At 39.6% G+C, this 26,280-nt stretch overlaps 1 protein-coding gene across 3 annotated transcripts in view; it reads left to right on the forward strand.

Moving 5' to 3' along the window:
* The window catches only part of LOC120522832 (neural cell adhesion molecule 2-like), a 1,092,848-nt gene that overhangs the window by 881,232 nt on the left and 185,336 nt on the right, over window positions 1-26,280 (forward strand). For all 3 annotated transcript variants that reach the window (XM_039743520.1, XM_039743521.1, XM_039743522.1), the window contains exons 13-14: window positions 11,759-11,878; window positions 21,741-21,862. In XM_039743520.1, coding sequence (XP_039599454.1) covers window positions 11,759-11,878; window positions 21,741-21,862 — 242 coding nt within the window. The remainder of the gene's footprint in view (window positions 1-11,758; window positions 11,879-21,740; window positions 21,863-26,280) is intronic.

The raw sequence follows: 26,280 nt of genomic DNA on the forward strand, positions 1-26,280 counted from the left end.
GGGGCAGAGATGTCCATGCCAAGCCCCTTCCTGATGTATAGAGGAAAAGCAGACAGACAACACGGTTCATTTTTGGGAATGAGGGAGCATTTACACCCTCTGGTTTTGTAGCTAGACAGGGCTATAATGACCTAAGTTCACACAGTAGATCAGAAGGCACGTTTCGCAACTATAACAGAAAATACTCTGCATATAAAGAGTTTTGGAGGAGTATTGTGTATATATATATATATATATATACAGTGGAACCTCGGTTTACGAGTAACTTGGTTTACGAGTGTTTTGCAAGACGAGCAAAAATTTTTAATAAATTTTGACTTGATAAACGAGTGGTGTCTTGCAATACGAGCAGTATGGATACACTTTGTCTGCTGAGCGTCATGTGATCACAACTGAGCTGATGGTTCTTCTCTCTCTCTCCTTATCTCGCTCGCTTGCCCAGCGCGTCTCTCTCTCTCTCTCCTTATCTTGCTTGCTTGTTCGCCCAGCGTCTCTCTCTCTCTCTCCTTATCTCGCTCGCTTGCCCAGCGCGTCTCTCTCTCTCTCTCCTTATCTTGCTTGTTTGTTCGCCCAGCGCGTCTCTCTGTTTACAGCGTCTCTCTGTTTACAGCGCGTCTCTCTCTCTCTCCTTATCTCGCTCGCCCAGCGTGCCTCTGTTTACAGCGCGTCTCTCTCTGTCCTTATCTCGCTCGCCCAGCGCATCTCTCTGTTTACTACAGCATTGTGACTGTATGTGTGTGCGCTGTGAAGTGCGAGTCCCCATCTTGCTCCCCAAAACACAAAGCTGAGTCTCAGTACTTTAACACTAGTTTTATTCAGCTTGAAACAGCAACAGCGCTGTTATTTATTGCAGCGGGATCTTTATAATGTTCCTTGTATGACCCATTGACGACAGGCGCTTATAGCATGTCTGCGATCTTTTTGGATGTGCTTATACGGCAAACTGCTACAGCGCTGGGAGACTGCGATTGCTTTGGGATGCTCTTCCACGTGTCATCCCGTTGGGTGGAATCCTACATGAGTTTAGAAACTCACACCAGCCATGATTCTTTTTAAAGGTAAAGTGCAGGTTAATTTGTATTATGTATTTTACTTTATATTTTGTATTAATCATTTTTATATGAATAGTTTTGGGTTGTGGAACGAATCATCTGAGTTTCCATTATTTCTTATGGGAAATTTGCTTTGATATACGAGTGTTTTGGATTGCGAGCACGTTTCGAGCAATTATGCTCGCAAACTGAGGTTCCACTGTATATATATATATATATATATATATATATATATATATATATATATATATATATATATAGAGAGAGAGAGAGAGAGATGGGGCCAGCTGAGTGATATTTTGAGAGTTACAGAAAACTGAACCCGGAGGTTTAGGTAAAAGAGATTGAAAAGAAGCATGGGGGACTTCCTTGGAAAATATGAAAGGAGTCAGGGTTTCCAAATTAATAAAACGGACAATTTTCTATGATTTGAGGATTTTAATTAAGTCGACAATGCTTTCCCCAAACCCCATTCTACTCATATTACCAAAGGAAACGTCAATTAATTTAATCAAAAGTCTTCTCTGCATTTTTAGGTGCATGTTGGGACTTAATGAAGTCCTTCTGTTCAGGATAAATTCTTTTTTTCATGACTGACTGTAGTCGACGAGCAAGTAATTTCATTTGCCTTTACCCAAGGTGACTTACAACACTTATGATACAATTGGTTCCATTTCTTTTGGCTTTCCAATTGGAGCACAGGCAGGTCAAGTGACTTGTTCAGGGTTACATGGTGTCAGTAGGGGGATTTGCACCCACAGGCTCTGGGGTTGAAGTCCAAAGCTTTACCCATTACACCAAACTGCCTGCCAAGCCAATATAGCTTAACATCTGAGTTCATTAATGAAATGGGCCAATTATTTGCACTTTTTTGTAGAATCTTTAGCTTGCTTTGACAGAAGAGAGAGATCCTAACCCTATTAATTGATTAGTTAAGGAGAGACGTGGAAATGGCAGAATTCAGCATATGGAAGAGACAAAAAGCAGAAATAAATTATGGGAGCAAACCATCAGGACCCAGAAAGCTCTAAGCTTTCTTTAGTTCACTCAATGTTATCAGCTAGTGCGGGAAATTTTAATAACAATAAATAAAAAGGAGCCATATCATGAGATGTAAATCAAAGTATAAAAAGCAGAACAAAACCATTGGTAACTACGAATTTAACAAGAGCAAAGTATAAATGCAGAGGTCTTTTAGGAGAACCCACAACCTTGGACAACCACGAAGTGTACAGCTTGACTTTTATACCTCTGATCAGGAGCTTTCATACACCAAACACTTCTGGATGACTCTACCCAGCAATGGCATAGCATCCATCACTAAAAAACTCTCAAAATATGGGTACCCATATGAAAAACAAGGAGATAAAAATGCAATTAAGTTCCAAAACAAATGTGAACAAATGACTCCTTGTCTTCTAACACCCCTAAAATAAGTGTCACTAAATTTTAACGGACAAGAAAAAAACAACAAAACAAAAGTCTGTTTATGACAGTAAAATGAATGTATGTTTATAAAGCTTTTTAACTGAAATACTTCTATTGAGGTCACAGATACATGAATAAATAATAAAGAAACAAATAACCAGCCACTAAGACTGAACACATTTCCATAAAGAGGCTTTAAATATATCTTCACCAGCAAAATCTGCATAAAAGACAAGCTCTTATTAACCTTGCTGTCCAAGTAAATGTGTAGATATACTGGTGTTTGAATTCTTAACATGTTATCTCATATTAGCTTAGTTCATTAAAGAATAATTTAGCAACCCTGCCCAGATGTAACAGACACCTTTAATAGGTCAGCATTGTGACTTGAGTATATTTGTGTCTATTCAACTAATGCTTTTAGCCTAAGTGACTAACCATAAATCAAGGCCGTTGTGTGCACTGGCAGGCAAAGTGAAATTCTCAAGGCCATGCAGTGAGTCATAGGGGGAGATTGAACAGCTACCCCACCATTCACAGTCTAATGGTCTAGTCAACTGTAGAAAGGGAGATTTACAGCTTCCATAGCTCTTGAGCAGGACTCTGGGGTCAGGTTCCTTTTTTTAAATGATGAATGTTGTCCTGTGCGCTTTCTTCTGGATATCACAGTTTGAAGTCATAGTCACAAGACGCAAGCTTGCATCAATTTCCAGCTGTAAATTGTGTTGATGTCTTTCACATTTATATGTACCCTGAAATATTACGTGCATGTATATATATATGTATATGAAAACACTATGAGAACACTATTTATTTTCAAAATCATTAAAAATGCAATCCATCACTAAATAACTCTCAGAATATTGGTACCCATATGAAAAATGCAATTAAGTTCCAAAACAAATGTGAACAAATGTCTTCTAACACCCCTAAAATAAGCGTCACAAAATTGTAGAGGACAAGAAAAAAAAAAAACACTAAACAATCAAAACAAAAGTCTGTTTATGACAGTAAAATGAATGTATGTTTATAAAGCTTTTTACTGAAATACTTCAGTACTATAATTATATTGTGACAGATTGGGTCTGCTATCACTACCTTGAACCCTTGTCCAAGATGCCAGACACCAGGTAAAAGTCCAATAATCTTCTTTATTTGGACAAATATAGTGCACAAGCACCCTTCTCTCCACAATACTCATTACATTAACACAATACACAATCAATACTCAATCCACCACTCCCTGATGCGTTGCCACCCTTCCACCCAGCTCAGCTCATTGTCTGGGAGATCCCACAATCCTTTCATAATCCCTGACCCGGAAGTGGTCCAATCCCCAGTCCATGTAATCTCCTATCGCTTCCGGGTCAGATAAAAAGTCCTTTTCTTCACCCCGGAAGCACGTCATTCCCCTTGTCCATGTGACTCAGACGTACTTCCGGTGTGTAAGGCAAATACTCGTTGTTCCTCCCTGTAGCGTCTCCTAGCTGCCCCCATGGTATCCACCAGGGCTGTGCATAAAGACTCCAAAGTCCATGATGCCCTGCTGGTCTTCGGGGCACCTCCATACTGCAGGGAGGCCTCCAGCTAGCGGTGTGGGGGTATTGGCCAGGATGAACGGCCAGCCATGCATCACTATATATATATATATATATATATATATATATATATATATATATATATATATATTCATTGCATTCGTAGTCTGAGTCTTGACCTGATTGTATGGGTGGTTACCTACCAGGTAATGCATGTGGTTGGTCTGCCATTCTGCAAACATCCACCACAGGGCCCTCTTTCATTTGCAAGAAGCAGATCATGAAATGTTGCATAGTTTACTGTCAAATAATGCAAAGAGTACGTGACACGTGTTTCGCCCTTATTTGGACTCATCAGACGTACACACTCCACTGGTCCCTTTGCGGGGATCGAACCTCGGACGTCAGCGTCAGAGATGAGGTCCCTTTACGATGCGCCACGCAGTGTAGTTTGTTTATTTGACCGCCTGTAGACCAACCACATGCCTTACCTGGTAGGTATCCACCCATACAATCAGGTCGGGACCCAGACTACGGATGCTATGAATGTAATTACTCCAATCGGTATCCTCCAATAAGGGCGCGTAAATAAAGGCGAGCTTCAAAAGAGCGACCTCAATTGGGCACAGCGAATAAAGGCAAAGGCAACAAAATTATTACAGAAAATGTATTAGATAAAGGCAATGTATCAAATTATCTACGAGCGCCTTTATTCACCGCGCTCAATTGAGGTCGTCCTTTTGAAGCTCGCCTTTATTTACGCGGGCCTTTATTCGCCGCCGCTCAATTGAGGTCGCCCTTTTGAAGCTCGCTTTTTTGTGCGCACCCTTATTGAATAGAGCCACTCCAAACTACAGGCTGTCGAATAAAAGAACTACACGCTGTGGCGCAGCGTAAAGGGAGTTCGTCTGTAACGCTGACATCCGAGGTTCGAACCCCGCAAGGGGAGCAGTGGAGTGTGTACACCTGATGAGCCCAAATAAGAGTGAAACACGTGTCACGTACTCTTTGCATTATTTGACAATAAACTATGCAGCATATGCATATGTATATAGTAGAACATCAGCCCAGCTACAGACAGACACCGAGGTCACACAATGTCCAAAACACACACGTTTATTCTCCTCTCCCTTATTTACACAATACAATGCATAAATCAGCACACTAACTCAGTCCTTTTTACTTCTCTTCTGCCGCCTCCACTCCTCTCGGCACGCTTTGTCCACCTTCCACCCAACTCCGGCTCATCTACCTCCTTTATACTGCACCTGGTAGTGCTCCAGGTGCCTCTCGATTAACTTCCAGTAGCACTTCCAGGTGTGGCAGAGGTGCTGCATACAATCCCGCTCCTCTTCTGGCAGCACTTCCGGTTGTGGCAAAAGTGCTGCAGATCTTACTTCCACAGCTGTCCAGGTGTCCCCTGGCGGTGGCCACGGACCCCAACAAGTTTGAGCTTCAAAGCCCCAAACCTGTGGCCCCGATGCAATCCAGAGGGGGCTGCCCTCTCATGTCCCGGGGAATGAATTGCCCTTCTCTCAGTTCCCTGTTCTTTCAGGCTTCCCGGCAGGGCACGATCCCCGACAATCCATTACAATATACATATATATGTGTGTTTGTGTGTGTGTATATATATTTATATATATGTATGTGTATATATATATATTGTGAAATGAACAGCCACGACACACACAAAAAGGTTTGGGGCAGCCACCCATATATTGTCCCTGGCTGCAAAAGGGTTTTGAAAGCACACACGTGCATTGTTTTGAGTCCTGAACTGAACTGACAGGATGTTGAAATGATGACGGCTTTAAAGGCCAAAACCTGAACTGAACTGACATTGTCCGTGGGGCCAGAACTGGAAGTGACATCATTCGTGATGTCGTAACCAGAAGTGGTGTCATTGATGGTGCGTCTTGTAGGTTTTCCCATATCTGGCCTGTAGAGATAACAGAAGTAGGATTAATGCACCCCACCACCCCCAGGCCTGGTGGGTAATTACCTCCACTTGGTCCACTCAGCATCCTCCTACTTGCACATGTGTGACAATATATATTATACAATATATAAATATATATATTAGACATATATAAATGAAAGACCTATGGGTGTATGGAACAGTCTGCTCTTGCTCATACACAGCCACTAGATGGCGCACTTCTCACTATGAAAGACCTGTGTGCAGCAAATGCCACCGCGCAACAACAACGTCATGCTAATCACGTGGATGTAGACACACAACATTGAAATGAAGCCAATGCAGGGCAAGGTTTGAAGTTTTCACTAAAAACATTGTCTATCTGGAGGTATTTTCTCAAGACAAAGGTTAATAGGACTCATATGCCAGTGATATGGCTAAGATATAATATTGCCAGTGTCAGTGGGGCAGCAAGCACAGGTGGGCAAATGTCCTCTGTACTGGGTAATTCTTAAGAGTTAGCTGAGGCCTCTCCAAATTCACGTAAATAGTAAAACTGCTAGGGAGACTTCGGGTTGCTTTTTGCCAACACAGCTAGCATACACATATACATATATAGTAGTGGGGCATTTGATTAGGCAGGGCAAATTTTGAACGTTTGAGGTGCCAACTGAGCAAAATCCTGTTGAATTCCAACAAAAGTCAAAACATTTAAACAAAACACATGCTCAATGGCACTATACTTGTATAGTAGGGTCAATTTTTTTGTTAGAGTGCTTGATCTGTAGAGAGACAGACACACACACTCTCCCGCTAGCAATATCAGGTCCCTTTTACACTGTGTGGACCGGAAGGGGTCGGGCATCTTTAGCTTTGTCGCCCTCAAGGCTGTGATGGAAAAAGGAGACAAGACTGTTAGCGACATTGCCTCCCTGTCATCCCAGGGTGGAACCACATACCTTAGGTGAGCCCATTATATATATATATATATATATATATATATATATATATATATATATATATATATATATATATATATATATATAGTGAGTGTCATGGACGAAAGACAGGCATCCCTGTCAGGATGGAAGAGGATTTCTTGCTCAGACAGGAGGTCATAGTAGAAGGAAGGTGGGAGTGGAGACAAGACCCGGTCAGAATGCCTTGCTGTTTTCATCCCAGCAGGGAGAGATTCATGATGCACGGACAGGAGCAGTTCATTCCCCCTCACAGTAGGCGTCATTGTTCCTCCAGGCTGAACAAGTTAAGATACCCGCAGGGTAGCATGGGAGTTGGAGTCCAGAAGTGCAGCCCTGACAGGGTTCTTTGAGTGCCGCCAGAGAGTGCTGCCATGGGAGGACTGCCTCAGTTTCCACCTGAACCAGAATTCCTCCAGATGACCGATGCCATGATACCAAACGTTTAGGCCACTGAGTCCCGACTCTGAATTCTCAAGGTGGAGCTGCGGGCAAAACTCACCTGGAGGAGCGAAAGGAGAGATAGATAGAAAGCATGTCCACTTTGTGGATCGTTGGGATATTTTGGCTATATTCCTACTGAGAAGGACGAAATTTTTTTTTTTATTCACTACCAGAGTTGTGAATTATATTGGTTATATCAGAGTTGATATCATATCTACTATACTCGTACTAGAACGGGGGTGCCCAACTCCAGTCCTGGAGGGCCGCAGTGCCTGCTGGTTTTCATTCTAACCCTTTTCTTAATTAGTGACCTGTTTTTGCTGTTAATTAACTTCTTTTGAATTAATTTTAATTGTCTTGGTTTTTAAGAAATATTTCCATGAATTTCTTCATCGTTCCTCTGAATTGCTTCATTTCTTTCCTTGAATTTCACCCAAACAGAAATGAAATGAGAAGTGAGGGAGCCAAAAGAAGACCAACTAAGTCAGGGCTGTATAAACCAACCAATTTCACTCCAACCAGTTGCTTAATTAGGCACCGAGTCTTGTCGTTAATTAAACCCGTTCTTTAATTCCATGGCTTGTTGCTGCTCTCATTGTGTAATAGCAGACATTTCCGAAATTGTGGATTTTCTCTTTTCTAAGAGCAGATCAGCATTCCTGAGACCTTCACCTTTCTTTATTTTCAGATATGGTATGATGGTCACTGTTTGCTTGTCCTGTTTTGGCTCATTTTGTATCTCATTATTGTGTGGCTGCTAAGTAAGGAAAAAGAAACAATTGAGGGGTCTGAGTCTTCAAGAGCAAATCAAATAAAATGAATTCTAAAGAAGTTAATTAGCAGAAAAAGCAGGTCACTAATTAAGAAACGGGTTAGAATGAAAACCTGCAGTCACTGCGGCCCTCCAGTACTGGAGTTCGGCACCCCTGTACTAGAATATTCTAGAAGAAAATGTGATGCCATCAATGATACAATGAATTGCAACAGCAAACCTACAAAGTGAATAAATGACTGAAACAGAAAAGAATAAAAGTCAAGATGTCAACCCCTCTGAGATACTGTGGAGGGATCTTTGGAAGATGTGCTTTCTTCAGGGTTGTAAAGAACAGGGGACCACAAGTCTTCCAATAAATTAAAAGAGATGTATAAACTCTTACAGAAAACAATTACTTCAAGCAGTAAGTGCCATCTCATTGCCTTCAAAAGTGGGTTCTACAGAAGAAGCTGCTGAATTATGAAGCGTGTTTACTTTGTCCACCGATGGCTTCTGCATGTTGGCTTATTTATGTTAAATAAATAATGACAAAGTACAATTTGATGTGTTTGAAATGTAATTTATCAATTGGTCAAGTGATTGTTTAGGAATTGTCTTGAAAAATAAAACAATCAGGGTACATCCTTTTTTGCAGTGCTGCATATTATATGTTTACATCCGGTGGAGATGACCGGTTTGTCATTGCTGGAATGCCACAGAAATATCTAGTATAAACTTCAAAATGACAGTTTTCTTAATAAAGACACAAGGTGGGTGAAATGAACACCTGTAGTCACAGTGGTCCCCATGACTGGCCTTCAGATCCGCTGATTTTCTACTCGTAACTAGCTGGCCCACTCCATGATAAATTGGGGACTACTGGTCTACTACAGAAGAGTCATCTAATTGAAATTAATGCAACAGAGTGGAACTGCATTCTGCGGACATGTCCATCCTGCTAGCACCATGTCCAGGATCGGGTTTCTCTTTTTTTTTTTTGGTATATGCAGCAGCCTCTAGAACTCTGAATTAGATTAAGTGTATTTGAGAATGTTATATTATTAGTATGCTCTGTAGCGGATATGATGAAAAGTAATCAGCAGTGTATGTGGTGTGGTGAGTGATCAGTTCAGGAAGCCCACAACATAAAAGTTAAACAGACAAAGGTGAACACCATGAACTAAAAGTAGGCAAGCATTAGAACAATCTAGATGAGAACAGGCCATTCAGCCCAACAAAGCTCGCCAGGCCTATCCACTTAATTCTTCCAAAATAACATCAAGTCAAGTTTTGAAAGTCCCTCACGTCTTACTGTCTGCCAAACTACTTAGTTGCTTATTCCAAGTGACTCTGGTTCATTGTGTAAAGAAAAACTTCCTAATGTTTGTGCAAAATTTACTGTTCACAAGTTTCCAACTGTGTCCCCCGTGTTCTTGATGAACTCATTTTAAAGTCACCATCTCGATCCACTGTACTAATTCCCTTCATAATTTTAAACACCTCAATCATGTCTCCTCTTAATCTTCTTTTGCTCAAACTGTAAAGTCTCAGCTCTTTTAATCTTTCCTCATAACTCATCCCCTATAGCCCTGGAATCAGCCTAGTTGCTCTTCTCTGGACCTTTTCTAGTGCTGTTATGTCCTTTTTGTAGCCTGGAGATCAGATCTGCACACAGTACTCAAGATGAGGCCTCACCAGTGTGTTATAAAGGTTGAGCAGAACCTCCTTGGACTTGTACTCCACAGATCGTGCTATATAACCTGATATTGTGTTAGCCTTCTTAATGGCTTCTGAACACTGTCGGGAAGTTGATATCTTAGAGTCCACTACGACTCCTAAATCCTTCTCATAAGGTGTACTCTCGATTTTCCGACCGCCCATTGTGTATTCAAACCTCACATTCTTACTTCCTATGTGTAATTCTTTACATTTACTGACATTAAATTTCATCTGCCACAAATCTGACCAAGCCTGTATGCTGTCCAAATCCCTCTGTGATGACTCAATAGATTCGAGATTATCTGCCAATCCACCAATCTTGGTATCATTATCAAACTTATCCAGTGTGTCACTTATATTTCTATCCAAATCATTTATATATATATTAAAATTATCAGCACTGACCCCTGCTGGTCACCACTCTAAACATCGGCCAATTTTGATGAGGTTCCTCTCACCATCACCCTCTCCTTCCTGTGTCTGAGCCAATTCTGCACCCATCTAAAAACATCACCCTGAACTCCCACTTCTTTTAATTTGATGCCCAACCTCTCATGTAGCACCTTATCAAATGCTTTCTGAAAGTCCAGATAAATAATATCATAAGCTCCACTTTGATCGTATCCTTTTGTTGCCTCCTCATAGAATTCCAGCCTGTTAGTAAAACACGACCTCCCTCTTCTGAACCCATGCTGACTGTTCAGAAGAACTCCTGTCCTTGTCATGTGTTGCTCAATCTCATCCTTAATAATTCCTTCCATTAATTTTCCTGTGATGCATGTTAAGTTTACTGGCCTATAGTTGCTTGGATCTGCCCTGTCACCCTTTTTATATAATGGGATGATATTTGCCATTTTCCAGTCCTTCGGAATCTCACCAGTGCGCAGTGACTTCCTAAAAATATGAGTCAAGGGTTTATATCTGTACTCACTAGCCTCCTTAAGAACACGAGGATAAATATTATCTGGTCCTGGTGATTTGTTTGATTTCAGCCTAACCAACAAAACAATGTATTGTCAATTAACAAGAGAAGAGATTCTGATAGTTTTGCTCTATGATGGGCACATTCAGAAGGCCTAATAATAAAAGAATAATAATAATTTTAGAAAGATTGAGAGATACAAGAATGAGAAGATTGGGCTTAACACAGTAATTGTGATTAAATGCAGGCTAAATGTCTTTGCCAGGAGTTCATACAGACGCCAGTTGCGAAAAGCAAAAGGTCATAAAAAAAAAAATCAAAACCCAAAAAGTCCTGACTGCAGCTTGAAGCAAGAACGTCAAGTAGGTTTGATTTTATTAGTATCTAAAATCTTGGATGCCAAGCCATCTTTCATAAGGAAATAGACATGATATCATGACAATGCAATATCCTGTCTCATGATCGGCGACAGCACTGGAAACTGGTAACAAGATGGCAAACCAAAATACAAAATGATAGTAATCTTGGATAAAATGAAGTGACATTCTGAAACCAACAATCAAAAAAGGGGGAAGTAGCCAAGTTATTACACAAGCATTTTCTCTTTCTTGAGTCTTTCCTATGTTGTTAAGCAAACTTTATACACTAAAAAATTGAACTTGTGGTTTTATGTCCAATGTCTGGTGTGATGTCATGTGCTTTTAGCCACACCCTAAGCACATGTAGCCACGCCCTCAACAGCTTTAGAGCAACCTGCAAAATACCACCAGCTATAACATAAAATATATATGCATAAACCAATAAATTATAATAGGAACAGTATTTCTAAATATTATTGTATTATTAAATGTATTTTTTGAATACATCTACGTCTTGCACTGACATAACAGTTAATTTGCTTTTGTGTATTTTCTCAGTGAAACATGGCTTTTTTCTTCTGCTGGCAGATATAGTAATTTTCTGCATTTAAAAGCAATTAATTTATCTGATTTTTTTTTTTTTTCAGCAATGGTTTCTTTAAGTAACTTGGAGCCAAACATGACGTACGATGTGAGAGTTGCAGCTGTCAATGGCAAAGGGCGTGGAGAATACAGCAAAACAGAACATTTCCAGACCCTCCCAGTTCGTAAGTAAAATGTCACACTTTCAACGTTTTTGCATCATAAATAGTAGGAGCAGTGAATCTTAAGAAGAAACCTGTGTGACGGTATAGCGTTAATGGCACGTGCCAAAGGAGATGTCTTTGGAGCAGAGCTGTGTTAGAAATATCTGGAGGCAGAACTGCTGAATTAGTGATTTGACCCTAGCTGTCCAATATTCTTTTAATTTGAAATTGCATTTAATACTGAAGGTGAACACAATCATAACCCAAAATAAATAAATAAAGTATTCATTCTCACCTAAGGTTTGTTACTGCTCAACTCCCAAACTGTGTTCTTTTGACTGGATCAATACACTTTTGACATTTCTTTAAATAAAGGAAACTGAATCAATATACTGCTTAATTTGTATATGTATTTGTGATGTTTTGGCAGTTTTTTTATAAAGAAACAAATTATAAATAATTTATACTTTTTTTCTGGTATTAGCAACACTACATATGTCATTTTTATTGTTGCGATAAGGCACTATATATATACTAATAACAGGCAAAGCCCTCACTCACTCACTGACTCATCACTAATCTCACTCACTCACTGACTCATCACTAATTCTCCAACTTTCCATGTAGGTAGAAAGCTGAAATTTGGCAGGCTCATTCCTTACAGCTTCCTTACAAAAGTTGGTCAGGTTTCATTTCGAAATTCTACACGTAACGGTCATAACGGTCGATAACGGTCAACAATGTCCGCCATGTTGAACTTTCTTATTCATGGCCCCATCTTCACAAAATTTGGTAGGCGGCTTCCCTGCGCTAACCAAAACCGATGTACATACTTATTTCGGTGGTATGACGCCACTGTCGGCCGCCATATTGAACTTTCCAACGTCACTAATTCTCAAACTTCCCGTGTAGGTAGAAGGCTGAAATTTGGCAGGCTCATTCCTTACAGCTTATTTACAACAATTAAGCAGGTTTCATTTCGAAATTCTACGCGTTACGGTCATAACGGTCAACAACGTCCGCCATGTTGAACTTTCTTATTCATGGCCCCATCTTCACAAAATTTGGTAGGCGGCTTCCCTGCGCTAACCAAAAACAATGTACGTACTTATTTCGGTGGTATGACGCCACTGTCGGACGCCATATTGAAGTTTCCCACGTCACTAATTCTCCAACTTCCCATGTAGGCAGAAGGCTGAAATTTGGTACTTATTTCGGTGGTATGATGCCACTGTCGGCGCCATATTGAACTTTTCAACGGTCTTTGTTACTTATGGGCCCATCTTCAAGAAATTTGGTATGCGGGTTCCCAACGGTAACTGAATTCTACCTACGTACATATATACGTCCATAGCTTGCAGCTCGGTCACCGTGTGAGGCGGCGTTGGGTCCCCCATCCCAATGCCTCACACGTTGTTGACTGCCTGCCTATTTAAGGCCGTCCGTCGCTCCAGTCTCCACATTCCCTTCCTTGCTTCGCCACGGGATTCACGTCTCCCTGCTGATAACTACAGCCTTTTTTATTTATTCCATGGCTTCTACATTGTTTTATTGTTCATTTATTACGATTATAGTTATTGTGTTAGTATTTCAGACTTAATTTACATTGTTCAGGTACCCATTTCCTTTATCATTCCAACCGTACCCCCATTAACATGTCTATCGAGGTGATCACCATCGATCAAAGAACTGTCACTTACCGAGTGGTTTCCATTCCGGAGATGGCACCTACCTTTTCCATTCTCTTTGTTACATATTGCACAGCCATAGCAGGCTCACTCTTGATATCCGGAGGAACATTGTGTGTTATGTATTCAATGACTTGGACAGGTTCAAGGTGTGGACTGATAACGGTACAGGAGATAATTATACTACACAGGAGCACTACAAGAGTGAAATGCTTAAGCCCTTCACCTATAGATCTGCATGTGAGTTGATGGCTGCCGCTGAATTGTTCGGTTGTCGCTTTCAAGTGTACTGAAATGGCTAAATATTTTACACCTTTCGACAACCGCCAATGCCTCTTAAACATCTTAGATTCACAGTTGACGATTTCAGTAGCAGACACTATTTATGAATGTTTAAACTCTCAAAAGCTGGATGTGAAGTTATCGATGAAACCGGTTGTGTGCTTACAACGCTTGAAAGATGCTGAATGTCTCTTCAACACAACTCCTACAAATACCGTCGTAATTGAAACAAACCATGAAACTCAAACCGATTATGACAGCAGCAATCCAAGCTGTGAGATTTGAGACAAGATTACTGTTCACATGGCCAACTGTACGTTGCATGCTCAAGAGTAAGCTCAGCACACAGCTTGGTCATATTACAACCGGAGGGCCGAACTCACAATGTGGTATACAAAGAGATCCTTAACAAATAATTATTGGTATATTTTCCCTCAGTTTAAAAAGGTTTAATTTTCTTCTTAATAAAAATTTTTCTGCAGTACTCGCCGATGCGAAGTGCGGGTATTTTGCTAGTATATATATATATATATACGAGGGGGGACCCAAAAATAACCGGAATTTTGTTGTTGTTAGGTTGGTACTTGTAGTATGTGGTTGGGCCGCTAGGGCGATCTAGTTACACTCCTCACAAGTCAGTCTGACAAGTGCCATCAGTCTGGAAGGTTGTGCTTGTGTTCAGTGAATTTTGTAAAAGTAGTTTTGTGCAAGCGTCGTTTTTACGATGGCCGATTATAAGTGAGCAACGCTCGGCAGTGAAATTTTGTTTTCTTCTTGAAAAAAGTGTTGCAGAAACTATTGTTATTGAAACGGTATGACAATCCTGAACCACCCACCCCACTCACCAGATTTAGCTCCGTGTGATTTCTTTTTGTTCCCTCGGTGGAAAAAAGACTTGAAAGGAAGGCGAAGAGGTAAAACAAGAAACGACCAGAGCATTAATGGGCATTACTTCAGACGAATTTCAAAAATGTTTCGAACAAAGGAACAAACAGTTAGATAAGTGTATTTTCACCAATGGAGAGTACTTTGAAGGAGACTAATTGTAGTTTGTACAGAAAATTAAATTAAACATGTTTTAAAAAGATTTCCGGTTATTTTTGGGTCCCCCCCGTATATATATATATATATACTAGCAAAATACCAGCTTCTTGAGAAGTAGTGTGTTAAAGAAGCAATGAAAAGAAAAGGAAACATTTTGAAAATAACGTAACATGATTGTCAATGTAATTGTTTTGTCACTGTTGTGAGTGATGAGTGTTGTTGTCATATATATATATACATATATATATATTTATTTATTTACACACACACACATAAACATATATATATATACATATCTATACATATACACATATATACATACACATATATATATCTATATATATACACATACATATACATACACACATACATACATACACACACATATATAAACATATTTATACATATACATACATATCTACATATATACACACACAGCTATTTCGTATCAGTGCAATACGCTGCTTGTTAAAACGGATAACTCCCGCTCTTACGTGCAAGTCTGCGTGGATATTATGAACTATCATTTCTGTTCAAGTTCTATTTAAATTTTAAATAGAAGGAATTTTTATTTAGTCGACAGAAATATCTTTGGTAGGAATGGTAAAAACAGACAGGAATATTATTCCTGAATAAATCAACTCAAACCTTAAACAACTTATAATATTTTGCTCTCCATAAAAATATATCCTGTCTAAATTATACAAGTTAGAAATAAAGTAAACGTTAAAAGAACAAACATTCAAATTTCTTTACTCTTATGTAAATTTATATAAAAATAAACTTAGATTTTAAATATCCCAAAAGATTTTGCTCTCCATAAAAATATATCCTGTCAAAATTATACAAATTCAAATATGAACATGCTGCATAACAAAACCTGGAAATATAAATAAAATGTGTTCCTTTCAGCAATAACAAATCAAATCATTCAGTTGTCTTTGCTCATATGTCATTTTAGAGCTGGACGCCTGGCATCTTTTTTGGCACAAGTTCGTTTCTGTTTGGTGTGAGGTTCTGTGTTGTGGAGATTCTCAGGATGGATTGCAGGTGCTCATCAGTGAGGCGACTCCTGTGTGCTGTTTTGTTAGTCTTTATCACTGAGAAGAGCTTCTCACACAGATATGTGCTACCAAACATGCACAAGGTTCGAGCCTCATGTAGACGGACTTTTTTTGTTCTTCAAAGTCACCAAAGCGCCGTGCAAACTCAGTGCGCTCAGTTTATCAGCAAAGTGCGTATTTGGGAACACCGTAGTGACGACTTGGTTTAACATTACTTGGCAACAGGGAAAGTTGCACTGGTGCATTTGTGTCTCCCATAAAAGCAACTTCACTTGAAATCACTTTGTGATTGTGCACGGTAAAGCGTCCGCTGAAGTGTCAGATTCTTATTTAATTCTTCTGCTTTCTGTATCTTCTGCATTGCATTCAGGTCTTTCAGCCTCACTGATGAGCACCTGCAATCCATCCTGAGAATCTCCACAACACAGAACTCCCTGATGTTTTGTCTCATAGTGCCGTCTTAGATTAAATTCTGTAATTACAGCCACATTAGCTCCACAAATGAGACACACGGGTTCAGTAAACATATACTCAGCCTCCCATCGGTTTTTAAAGGCTCTATTTTCAGAATCAACTTTTCTCTTCAGCATCGTGTGAGCTAGCTTCGCAATAACTTGCAGCATCATAAGCTAGACTTGATTAACGTGGTAAGTGTTGGCAAGGCAGCTGAAGCGCTGCATTATGGGATCTGTAGTTTATTGTGTTACCAGCGCTTCATATACCGGGCTTAATAACAATAATACAGTATATAAAATGATCTCGCGGGCGGATATAATTACGCCGGGCGGATGTGGCCCTGCCCTTGAGTTTGACACATATGGACTAAATAGAACTTGAAAAGATATATTTTTCAAATGTGATCGCAATTCAGATAGAGTTGGCGCACTACAGCCTGCATGCCTCAATAAGTCATCCTCCCTCGCTCTTACTTTTTACCGTTCATCTAATGAATACACTGAGTATGGCTTTACCAAAACAATCATTGAGGGCGAATAAAGTATCCATTATTCGAGTATGTAGATGGGATATATATATATATATATACATATATATATACCCGCATATCGCAGCGAGAAGTAGTGTGTTAAAAAGCTAGAAAAGAAAAGGGAACATTTTAAAAATAACGTAACATGACTGTCAATATACAGTATTTGTTTTGTGAGTGTTACTGAGTGTTGCTGTCATCAAGGATTTGATTATCATTATTTCTTTCAATCAGGTTCGTATTTGTAGGATGTGTTGTGTTCAAGTTACATTCCGTGTTTGTCAATCGTTGTAAAGATGACAGGTTTCATTCATCGATTCGTTTCTTACTGCATCAATAAACAGCTCGTCTTCTTCTTTATCTGAGACCTGACACACTGCATGCACGGGTTTTTTACACTGTCTTCCTTTAGCGGGACATTGACTTTTTCCACGTGTGCTTTGTTTCCGCAGTAGCTGGATTTATGAATATGCTTGTATGTATCAGGCGCTTCATATTTTTGCTGCCTTTTCAATTGTGTAATTCGGTTTTGTTCAGCTCTTTGGAACTGTTGCTTTTATCTGTGCACTGCGTCAGTTCACGTGAGCCTTCGGTGTACATGCATCAAGGTTCCCAGCTGTGCTGGTGCCATCTCTGCTATGTCCATGGCTGTATTTAATGTTACCTTAGTCCTGGCACTTAAAACTTTCTCTCGCAGTTTCGCTGAGTTTGTGTCAAACACCACCCTGACCATCTCATCTTCCTCTCCATAAGCACAGTCCTTCACCCGTGAATATTTAGTGGCAGTTTGCTATTGGATTGCCGCTGACGGACGGCCTTATATGGGCAGGCACTAAATTACAAACGCCAGCGCAGCCTGTCTATGAACTTAATTTAAAGTGTAGGTTTACATCGTGCTTTGTTTCAAGTAGCAGAACTCATGAATATGGTTGTATATGTCACTTTCGCCGCTTCTTATTGTTTAGCTGCCTTCTCAATTATATAATGCATGTTTTCTTCAGCGCTTTTGGGTCTTCCTGGTTTTCTATGTACTGCGTGATTACGTGGGAGGCGTGATGATGTCACACAAACTCCGCCCCACGGCGTTCAAGCTCATCTCCATTACAGTAAATGGAGAAAAACAGCTTCCAGTTATGACCATTACGCGTAGAATTTCGATATAAAACCTGCCCAACTTTTGTAAGGAAGCTGTAAGGAATGAACCTGCCAAATTTCAGCCTTCCACCCACACGGGAAGTTGGAGAATTAGTGATGAGTGAGTGAGTGAGTGAGTGAGTGAGTGAGTGAGTGAGGGCTTTGCCTTTTATTAGTATATAATATAGTATAGTATAGTAATTCATTATATATATATATATATATATATATATATATTGTCAAAATGCTACTATTTACAGGGGGTCCTCGGGTTATGACACAGTTCCGTTCCTACAACAGTGGTGTAACCCGAATTTTGTTGTAAGTCGAAACACACCCTAGCCTAAGTCACGTACTCATCCTAACACATTTGCAAACTCATAATCTAGAACATAAAAACACAACTAAGCCACAGAAAAAGGATAAGGACATAAATATATTTTACTGTACACTGTACTGTAGTAACAGAAAAAATGAGTGTAAAAAAAAATACCTTTATTTCTTATCACGTCTCAATTTTTTAAAAGTTTTTATGGGAGGGAGCGTTGTAAACTCGAAACGTTGTATGTCGAGACTTTGTAACCTGAGGACCCCCTGTATTTATAAATTGCTTTTGGATTTGAGTGATTTGGAGCAAAAATTACCCCTGAAAAAAAAAGTTGTTCCCTACCCTGTTGGATTGGGAGAAGAGAACATCAGTGACGGTGACTGCAAGGAACACATTACAGTGTCTCAATAACCACAACATCATATTTTCATTTATTCATTCTTCATTTCATTATTTATTTCCAGTTCTTCCCAATTCCATTTTTCTGTTAAAATGAACCTGCTATCTTTCAGCTTTCCGATGACATTTTCTTATGTTACAGCAGGGGTGTCGAACTCCGGGCCTGGTGGGCCACAGTGGCTGCAGGTTTTCATTCTAACCCTTCTCCTAATCAGTGACCAGTTTTCATTTGAACAGCCCTGTTTTTAAGGATTCTGCCCTCTGAATTGATTTGTTTCTTCATGAAATGGCAGACAAAAGAAATGAGATGTAAAACGAGCCAACAGATGATCAGCTAAACTGGGATTTCAAACTCCAGCCAATTTCACTCCAACCAGTTTGTTAATGAGAAGCCAGTTCTTTCTGTTCATTAATGTCGTTATTGAATATCAGGACTTGTTGCTGCTCTCATTCTGTTGACTTTCTCTTTTTTTCTAAGACCACCGTCAAGATGTTTTGGTGACCTGAGCAGACCAACATGACCGAGACCTTCACCTTTCTTTACTTTCAGCTTAGCTGGTCACGTGGCGGCTTGTTTTGTGTCTCATTATTGTTTGGCTGCTCATTAGGGAAATAGAAACAGCTAAGGGGTCTGAGTCACGTCGATTCAAACAAAGGCAAAATGAGTTAATCAGCAGCAAAAATGGCTCATTAATTAAATAAGAAGATGGTTAGAATGAAAACCTGCAGCCACTGTGGCCCACCAGGACTGGAGTTGGAGACCCCTGTGTTACAGCCTTCTGCTAAAATCATTTAAATTTGTATTTGCCCTCATCAAGCAACACTCGATACTCCAGAACTAAAAAGTAAAAAAAATAAAAACATCCGCTCCCCTCGACTTTCTTGTATACTGAGATGAAAGGAAAAGGATATCAGGATCACATCCAGTTGCGCAGCATTTCTCCAATGTCATATGTCTTTGTTTCTCATCATAACTAATTGATAATATTGATACACAGTCATTTATCTCTATTTATCATCAAACTTTATATTAAAATGATATTTTCAGACTTAGGGTGGTGGATTTTTTTCTTTTTTTTTTTTAAATTTATTTATTAATTTTATTACAATCAATACATAGCAATCAAGTTTTTACAAAAAAAAAAAAAAAAAGAATTATGCTAAGAACAGATCGATCCCCACCCTTGAGAGAGAGAGCAAGCCAAACGGTGTAAAATTTAAGGCTTTTAAAAATACCTAAATCAACAAATTCTCTGTGCTTTATAAAATCATTTCAAAATATTACTGATTAGATCCTGCCATGTTTTGAAAAAAGTCTGCACAGATCCTCTAACTGAGTATTTGATTTTTTCCAATTTTAAATAATATAACACATCAGTTTCCCATTGACTTAAAAGAGGAGAGTTTGGGTTCTTCCAGTTTATCAGAATAAGTCTGCGTGCCAACAGTGTAGTGAATGCAATCACAATTTGTTTGTCTTTCTCCACTTTAAGACCCTCTGGAAGAACCCCAAACACAGCTGTTAATGGGTTAGGAGGGATTGTGAGTCCAAGACTGTCTGAGAGGTAATTAAAAATTTTTGTCCAGAATAATGTTAATTTGGAGCAGGCCCAGAACATGTGACCTAGTGAGGCTGGGGCTTGGTTGCAACGTTCGCAGGTTGGATCATGCCCTGGAAACATTTTGGAGAGTTTTAGTCGAGACAGAACGTTTTGACAGTAATATATTATAAAATATTACGGGGATGTGTAAGGAGGCTGAAAAAAATATCGCTCAATCTCAAGGACTTAGACTCCATCTCTACAATATATAAAATCATTTTACAATCCCTTCCTTTCAAAGATCCAAGAGGACACTGGGAAAAAGATCTTTCAATTAATATATCAGAAAAGGAGTAGAAAGTAGCAATGCAGAGAATTCACTCGAGCTCCATATGCGCAAAGCATACAATTATACAACTCAAAATTATATATCGAGCACATCTGTCTCGACTAAAACTCTCCAAAATGTTTCCAGGACATGATCCAACCTGCGAACGTTGCAACCAAGTCCCAGCCTCACTAGGTCACATGTTCTGGGCCTGCACCAAATTAACATTATTCTGGACAAAAATTTTTAATTACCTCTCAGACAGCCTTGGACTCGCAATCCCTCCTAACCCATTAACAGCTGTGTTTGGGGTTCTTCCAGAGGGGCTTAAAGTGGAGAAGGACAAACAAATTGTGATTGCATTCACTACACTGTTGGCACACAGACTTATTCTGATAAACTGGAAGAACCCAAACTCTCCTCTTTTAAGTCAGTGGGAAACTGATGTGTTATATTATTTGAAATTGGAAAAAATCAAATACTCAGTTAGAGGATCCGTACAGACTTTTTTCAAAACATGGCAGGATCTAATAAGTAATATTTTAAAATAAGTTCATAAAGCACAGAGAATTTATTAATTTAGGTATGGTTACAAGCCTTAAATTTTAGGCCGTTTGGCTTGCTCTCTCTCTCAGGGGTGGGGATCGATCTGTTCTTAACTCAGTTCTTCTTTTTGTAAAAACTTGATTGCTTTGTATGGATTGTAATAAAATTAATAATTAAAAAAAAAAAAATCTTCAAATATATAGGAATTTTTTCAATGTGTGTGTAAAGTGAAGTCTGCTTTTGACTTTGGGCAAAGGAAGACTTTGGTTTCAGTGTCTCAAAGGAGTCCGATAACACTTTTAAAATGGCAATCTAAAATGTCAAAAAGTGGTCAAAGCAGAAAACCAGAGTAATGCTGAAAATCCTCAAAATTAAATACCCTAAGAGAGTGAGGAAATGCAAAGAAAAAATATGCAAATAAAGCTATTATAAATTAAATACTGATCACTGTCAAAGTGGATGAATTATATTTCATCAATTGAGTGATATCATTAAGATGGCAAGCCATATTATTTTTCCTGTTTTTTTCTCATTTCTCTGTTAGGAGAACCCAGCCCACCATCAGTACATGGCCAGACATTAACGGGCAAGTCGTTCAGACTCAGCATTATTAAGCAAGATGACGGAGGAGCACCAATACTGGAGTATATCATCAAATACAAAAGTGTAAGTACAAATATGAAGAGAAATAAACTGAACTGTACTGACGGATGCACAGATCTACTGTGAAACTGCCCACAAAAACACACAGGTGTCCTGTGCCTCTGGGACAATGGAGACAGAAAACAAAACCGGCAGCCTTGTATTTTGTAGCTTGCACTACAAGTCAGTTATATTCAGTGGGGACTCTCTGACTCTGACCCATAGGAAGAGTCATCTGGACTTTTTCATCCTTCCTCACATAACATTTGGAGCCGCAAAGAGATCATTATGAATTTATTTTTCTCTTCTGATTAGGGACTCAGGGGGGCACCCAGAACAAAATAGCAGGGCCATTTTCAAATGTTTTTATTTCAAATATATATATATATACGAGGTGTGGCAGAAAAGTAATGAGACTGATTTTTTATTTACCAAAGTTTTTATTTTTTTCAAACATCAATGTTATCCCCTTCAAAGTAGTTCCCTTGGGCAGCTACACACCGATGGAGACGTTGTTCCCACTGTTGGTAGCAGCGCTGGAAGTCTTCAACCGGTATGGTCTTGAGCGTGTCCGCTACACTCTTTTGGATGTTTTCTAAAGTCCCGAAATGACGTCCTTTGAGGACATTTTTCAGTTTAGGAAAAAGGAAAAAGTCACACGGACTGAGGTCAGCTGAATAAGGGGGCTGGGGAACCACAGGAATGCGTTTTTTCGATTGTCCTTCTGCTCAATTGTGAGGTTTTTTGGCACCATTTTGGCACAGACCTTTCGCATGTGCAAATGTTCAGTCAAAATTTGATGAACGGTAAATCTGTTCAAATTTAATTGTTCACTCAACATTCTTGATGTTAACCAATGGTCTGATCTCACAAGAGTGTTCACACGTTCGATGTTTTCATTGGTTTTCGAAGTTGAAGTCCTCCCTGAACGGTGTTCATCTTCAACGTGTTTTCTGCCTTCCAAAAATGATTTGTGCCAGCGAAAAACTTGAGCTCGGGATAAAGAATGTTCCCCATAGGCCTGTTCTAACTTTTCAAACGTCACACTTGCTGATTCTCCAAGCGTAACACAAAATTTAATGGCACAACGTTGCTCCAAATTCCGCTGTTCCATTTTGCGTGACGCACAACCAAAACACAACTTCGCTAATAGCAGTCACAAAAATCACGTAGTTAACGGAAGGAGTTGAAACTCGCACTGAGCTATGGGAGGGTACTGATACACGTGCTCTATCAAGGACAACAGCGCAGCGTTGCCAGATCGCTTGCAGTGTTGCCAGATCGCTTGCAGTGTTGCCAGTCTCATTACTTTTCTGCCACACCTCGTATATATATATATATATATATATATATATATATATATATATATATATATATATATAAGTATATTAATATGGTCTAATCTTGTCAAACCAGTTCTGTTAGTTTGAAAACGCTGAGCCTGGCATTTCAAGCCGAGGTGTCGCCTGTATAATGCTGACGAGTGCATTCTGTCTGCGCAGGGCCTCTCATTTTGTTTTCTGTTTGTTGTTTTTTCCCACTTCCTTGCTAGTTGTTTTCAATTAGACCTGACAAGAATGTACACTTTGTACTCCCAGGTTCAGCAGTCATTAGTGCTGCAGTCAACTGAGGGGACTATAATAGTGTTGCTGTAAGTTATGATTCTGTGTTTAATTTTACTTAAATCAGGATTTTGCTTACTTAAGAATGATTTGCAAAGTTTGGTCATGTGTTATTTGTTTTTTGTTCTGACGTGAGCACGGCTTCTGTTTTCTTCGCGGGGTAAACGTGATTTTGTGTGCTCCTGTCGCTGGTGCAGCCATCTTAATTACCATTGCTGGTAACCTGACATGATAATGCCAGTTGCCTCTCTCTGTATAAGATGGCAGCACCCAGCTCACAGTGTCCGGAGTTTGGATCAACATTCAATCACAAATAACTATTCACATTACTCTCACACAGTACCTACGGGTTAAACCAAAACCAAGTTAGAGTAAGACTTCTGCAATATTATTTTGACTTGATCTTGCAAAATTGATTTGCCTTGATCCTGATTTACATTATGGCTTAAACCTTCAGTTTGGTTTGACTCTCTGGTTTCCTGACTGTTGCCTGCCTTTTGGCCATGCTTCTTTTTTTTTGCCATTTGCTCCTCTACTGACCATTTTTTTGCCATTCCGTTATTCCTCCCTGGCATTTAGGGGCTTAGAAGAAATCAGAGCAAAGGGACTCTGGTTTGAACAGCTCTTTGCTGTGGCATTAGCTTCCTTTGCAGCTCTACTATAGGCCTCATTTTAGCACTCACTCCTTGTTCAATGCTCAACTCTTCAGAGGGACTTTGTTAGAACTGTGATGCTAATTTACTAAATTAGCTGTGTTACTCGGCTTTACCTGGGAAATTTCCAAAGATAATGAGCCTCGGTTATAGTGGCATCATTTAATAAGATGCATGCAAAGTACTACTGTGTGCAACTAACTGAGTATTTTTCTATCTATCTATCTATCTATCGATCGATCGATCGATCGATCGATCGATCGATCTATCTATCTATCTATCTATCTATCTATCTATCTATCTATCTATCTATCTATCTATCTATCTATCGATCGATCGATCGATTAAATGGTGACACTAGAGGGCACTGTCGCGCCTCTAACCCGACAGACAGATGTTCAGGACACCAGATAAAATTACTAAAAGATATTTTAATTCATTTTTCGTTCTTATAAATAATGCCTTTAAGCACCCCAGCCACCATATACAGGCAAGTAATAATAATAAATACAGTAATTATACACAATTCCCTCCTTCACACCTCCCAGAAAGCTCTGTCTTCTACTTCACAACACCAGCTTGCTTGCTGGGTTTACAACAGTTCTTTATATAGTCCTTGACCCGGAAGTGCTTCTGCCCTTCCATACCCGTGACTTGCCACCAGGTCAGATGGAAAACTTGCATTTTCTTCATCCCAGAAGTACTTTGGGGCGTCTCTCCCTGTGACTTTGGAGTACTTCCAGGCTATGTAGAAAGTAGGGACTCCCAGGTCTCACTACAGCATCTCCTGGTGGCACCCACGCTACCCAGCAGGGCGGTGAAGCCAAACTCCAGATCCCATGGTGCCCTGTGGGAATCCGGGACACTGCTATGCTGCAGGGAAGCCGCCATCTAGCGTCCTGGAGGAGGCAGTGTCCAAAAGCAGCTGCCTTCCCCCATCCTTCCATTCTTTGGGCATCCTGGCCGGGTATAGCTGTATATTGCTATATATATTGTGAAGAAATAAAGGCACAGGAGAAAATATTAAGGCCTGGAGATCCATCCCTGTATACTGTGGTATGTTCAGGCAACAAAATAGCACTGAGACACCGATCAGAAGGCACAAATGACATTTGGCTTCAAACATAGCACAGACGGAGCTTTTATAGAGTCATGGCTGGAAGAACTACAGAGGCAGAGGAAATGAGAATGACGTGAATAGGCTGGGATGGAGGAGACGTCATCACTGGAGCCAGAGGTGAGGATATCAGAGAGAAACACAGAAGTGAAGTTATCAGGGGCCTTTTTTTGGAAAACAAATTCATGTGGAGTCTTTGGATTTTCTGGCAAGGAAGAGAGAAAAGCATTAATATGCTGTTTCATACCCCCATCTTGCATTCTTTCATGCTCCGTCGGGCCCATTGGCTACCCTCTAATCGCTCGTGTGTTACAATATATATTTATATATATATTTAAATAACCAGGAGCTAATATTATTAGATCACTGGAGCTCCATACTCTTGAATGTGCTACCTAAAATTCCCCAGAACCAAACATTACTGCTGTAGATCAATTCCTGATTCTGATAGTGACTAACTTCGGCTTTTGTTGATGGTCACTGAGAAGCACAATTTCAGAGGAAACTATATTGTTTTGAATTGAAAGAAAAATGGGAATTTTGTGTATAAATATAATTTCACCCTGTAGCACATCCTGAAAAATTGTTAGCTTTAGTCAGCTCTGTAATCTTGTACTGTTACAAAGTTTTAGAGACTTTAGATCTAAATTATGTGAGTCGTGGGTTCTTTTAACTTGTTACATACGGCATTGACATTTACAGGCTGCACATTTACATGGCACATCCAATGAGATGGGCATATTAATAGGGTACCATAATTATGACAAAATGAATAACTGATAATTGTTACTGTTGACATTTTAATTGCAATTATTCATTTCTAATTAACAGCACAATGAAAAATGCTGTGTTCTCTTTTCACCCATACAGTACAATCACCATAGCACTGGGAACCACTTAAAAAAATTATATGAAATTGTTAAATGCTAGAATAGTTGAAAAATGACAAAAGTTTGCGTTAAATTTTTCTTTTTTATTTGTTGCTATCAGAGGCGGCCTTAGGGGTGTGCGGCACCTAGGGCTGACCAACCCCACGTCAGGCCCGTTACA

The sequence above is a fragment of the Polypterus senegalus genome, chromosome 2 (assembly GCF_016835505.1).
Source record: "Polypterus senegalus isolate Bchr_013 chromosome 2, ASM1683550v1, whole genome shotgun sequence".
Classification (NCBI taxonomy): domain Eukaryota; kingdom Metazoa; phylum Chordata; class Cladistia; order Polypteriformes; family Polypteridae; genus Polypterus; species Polypterus senegalus.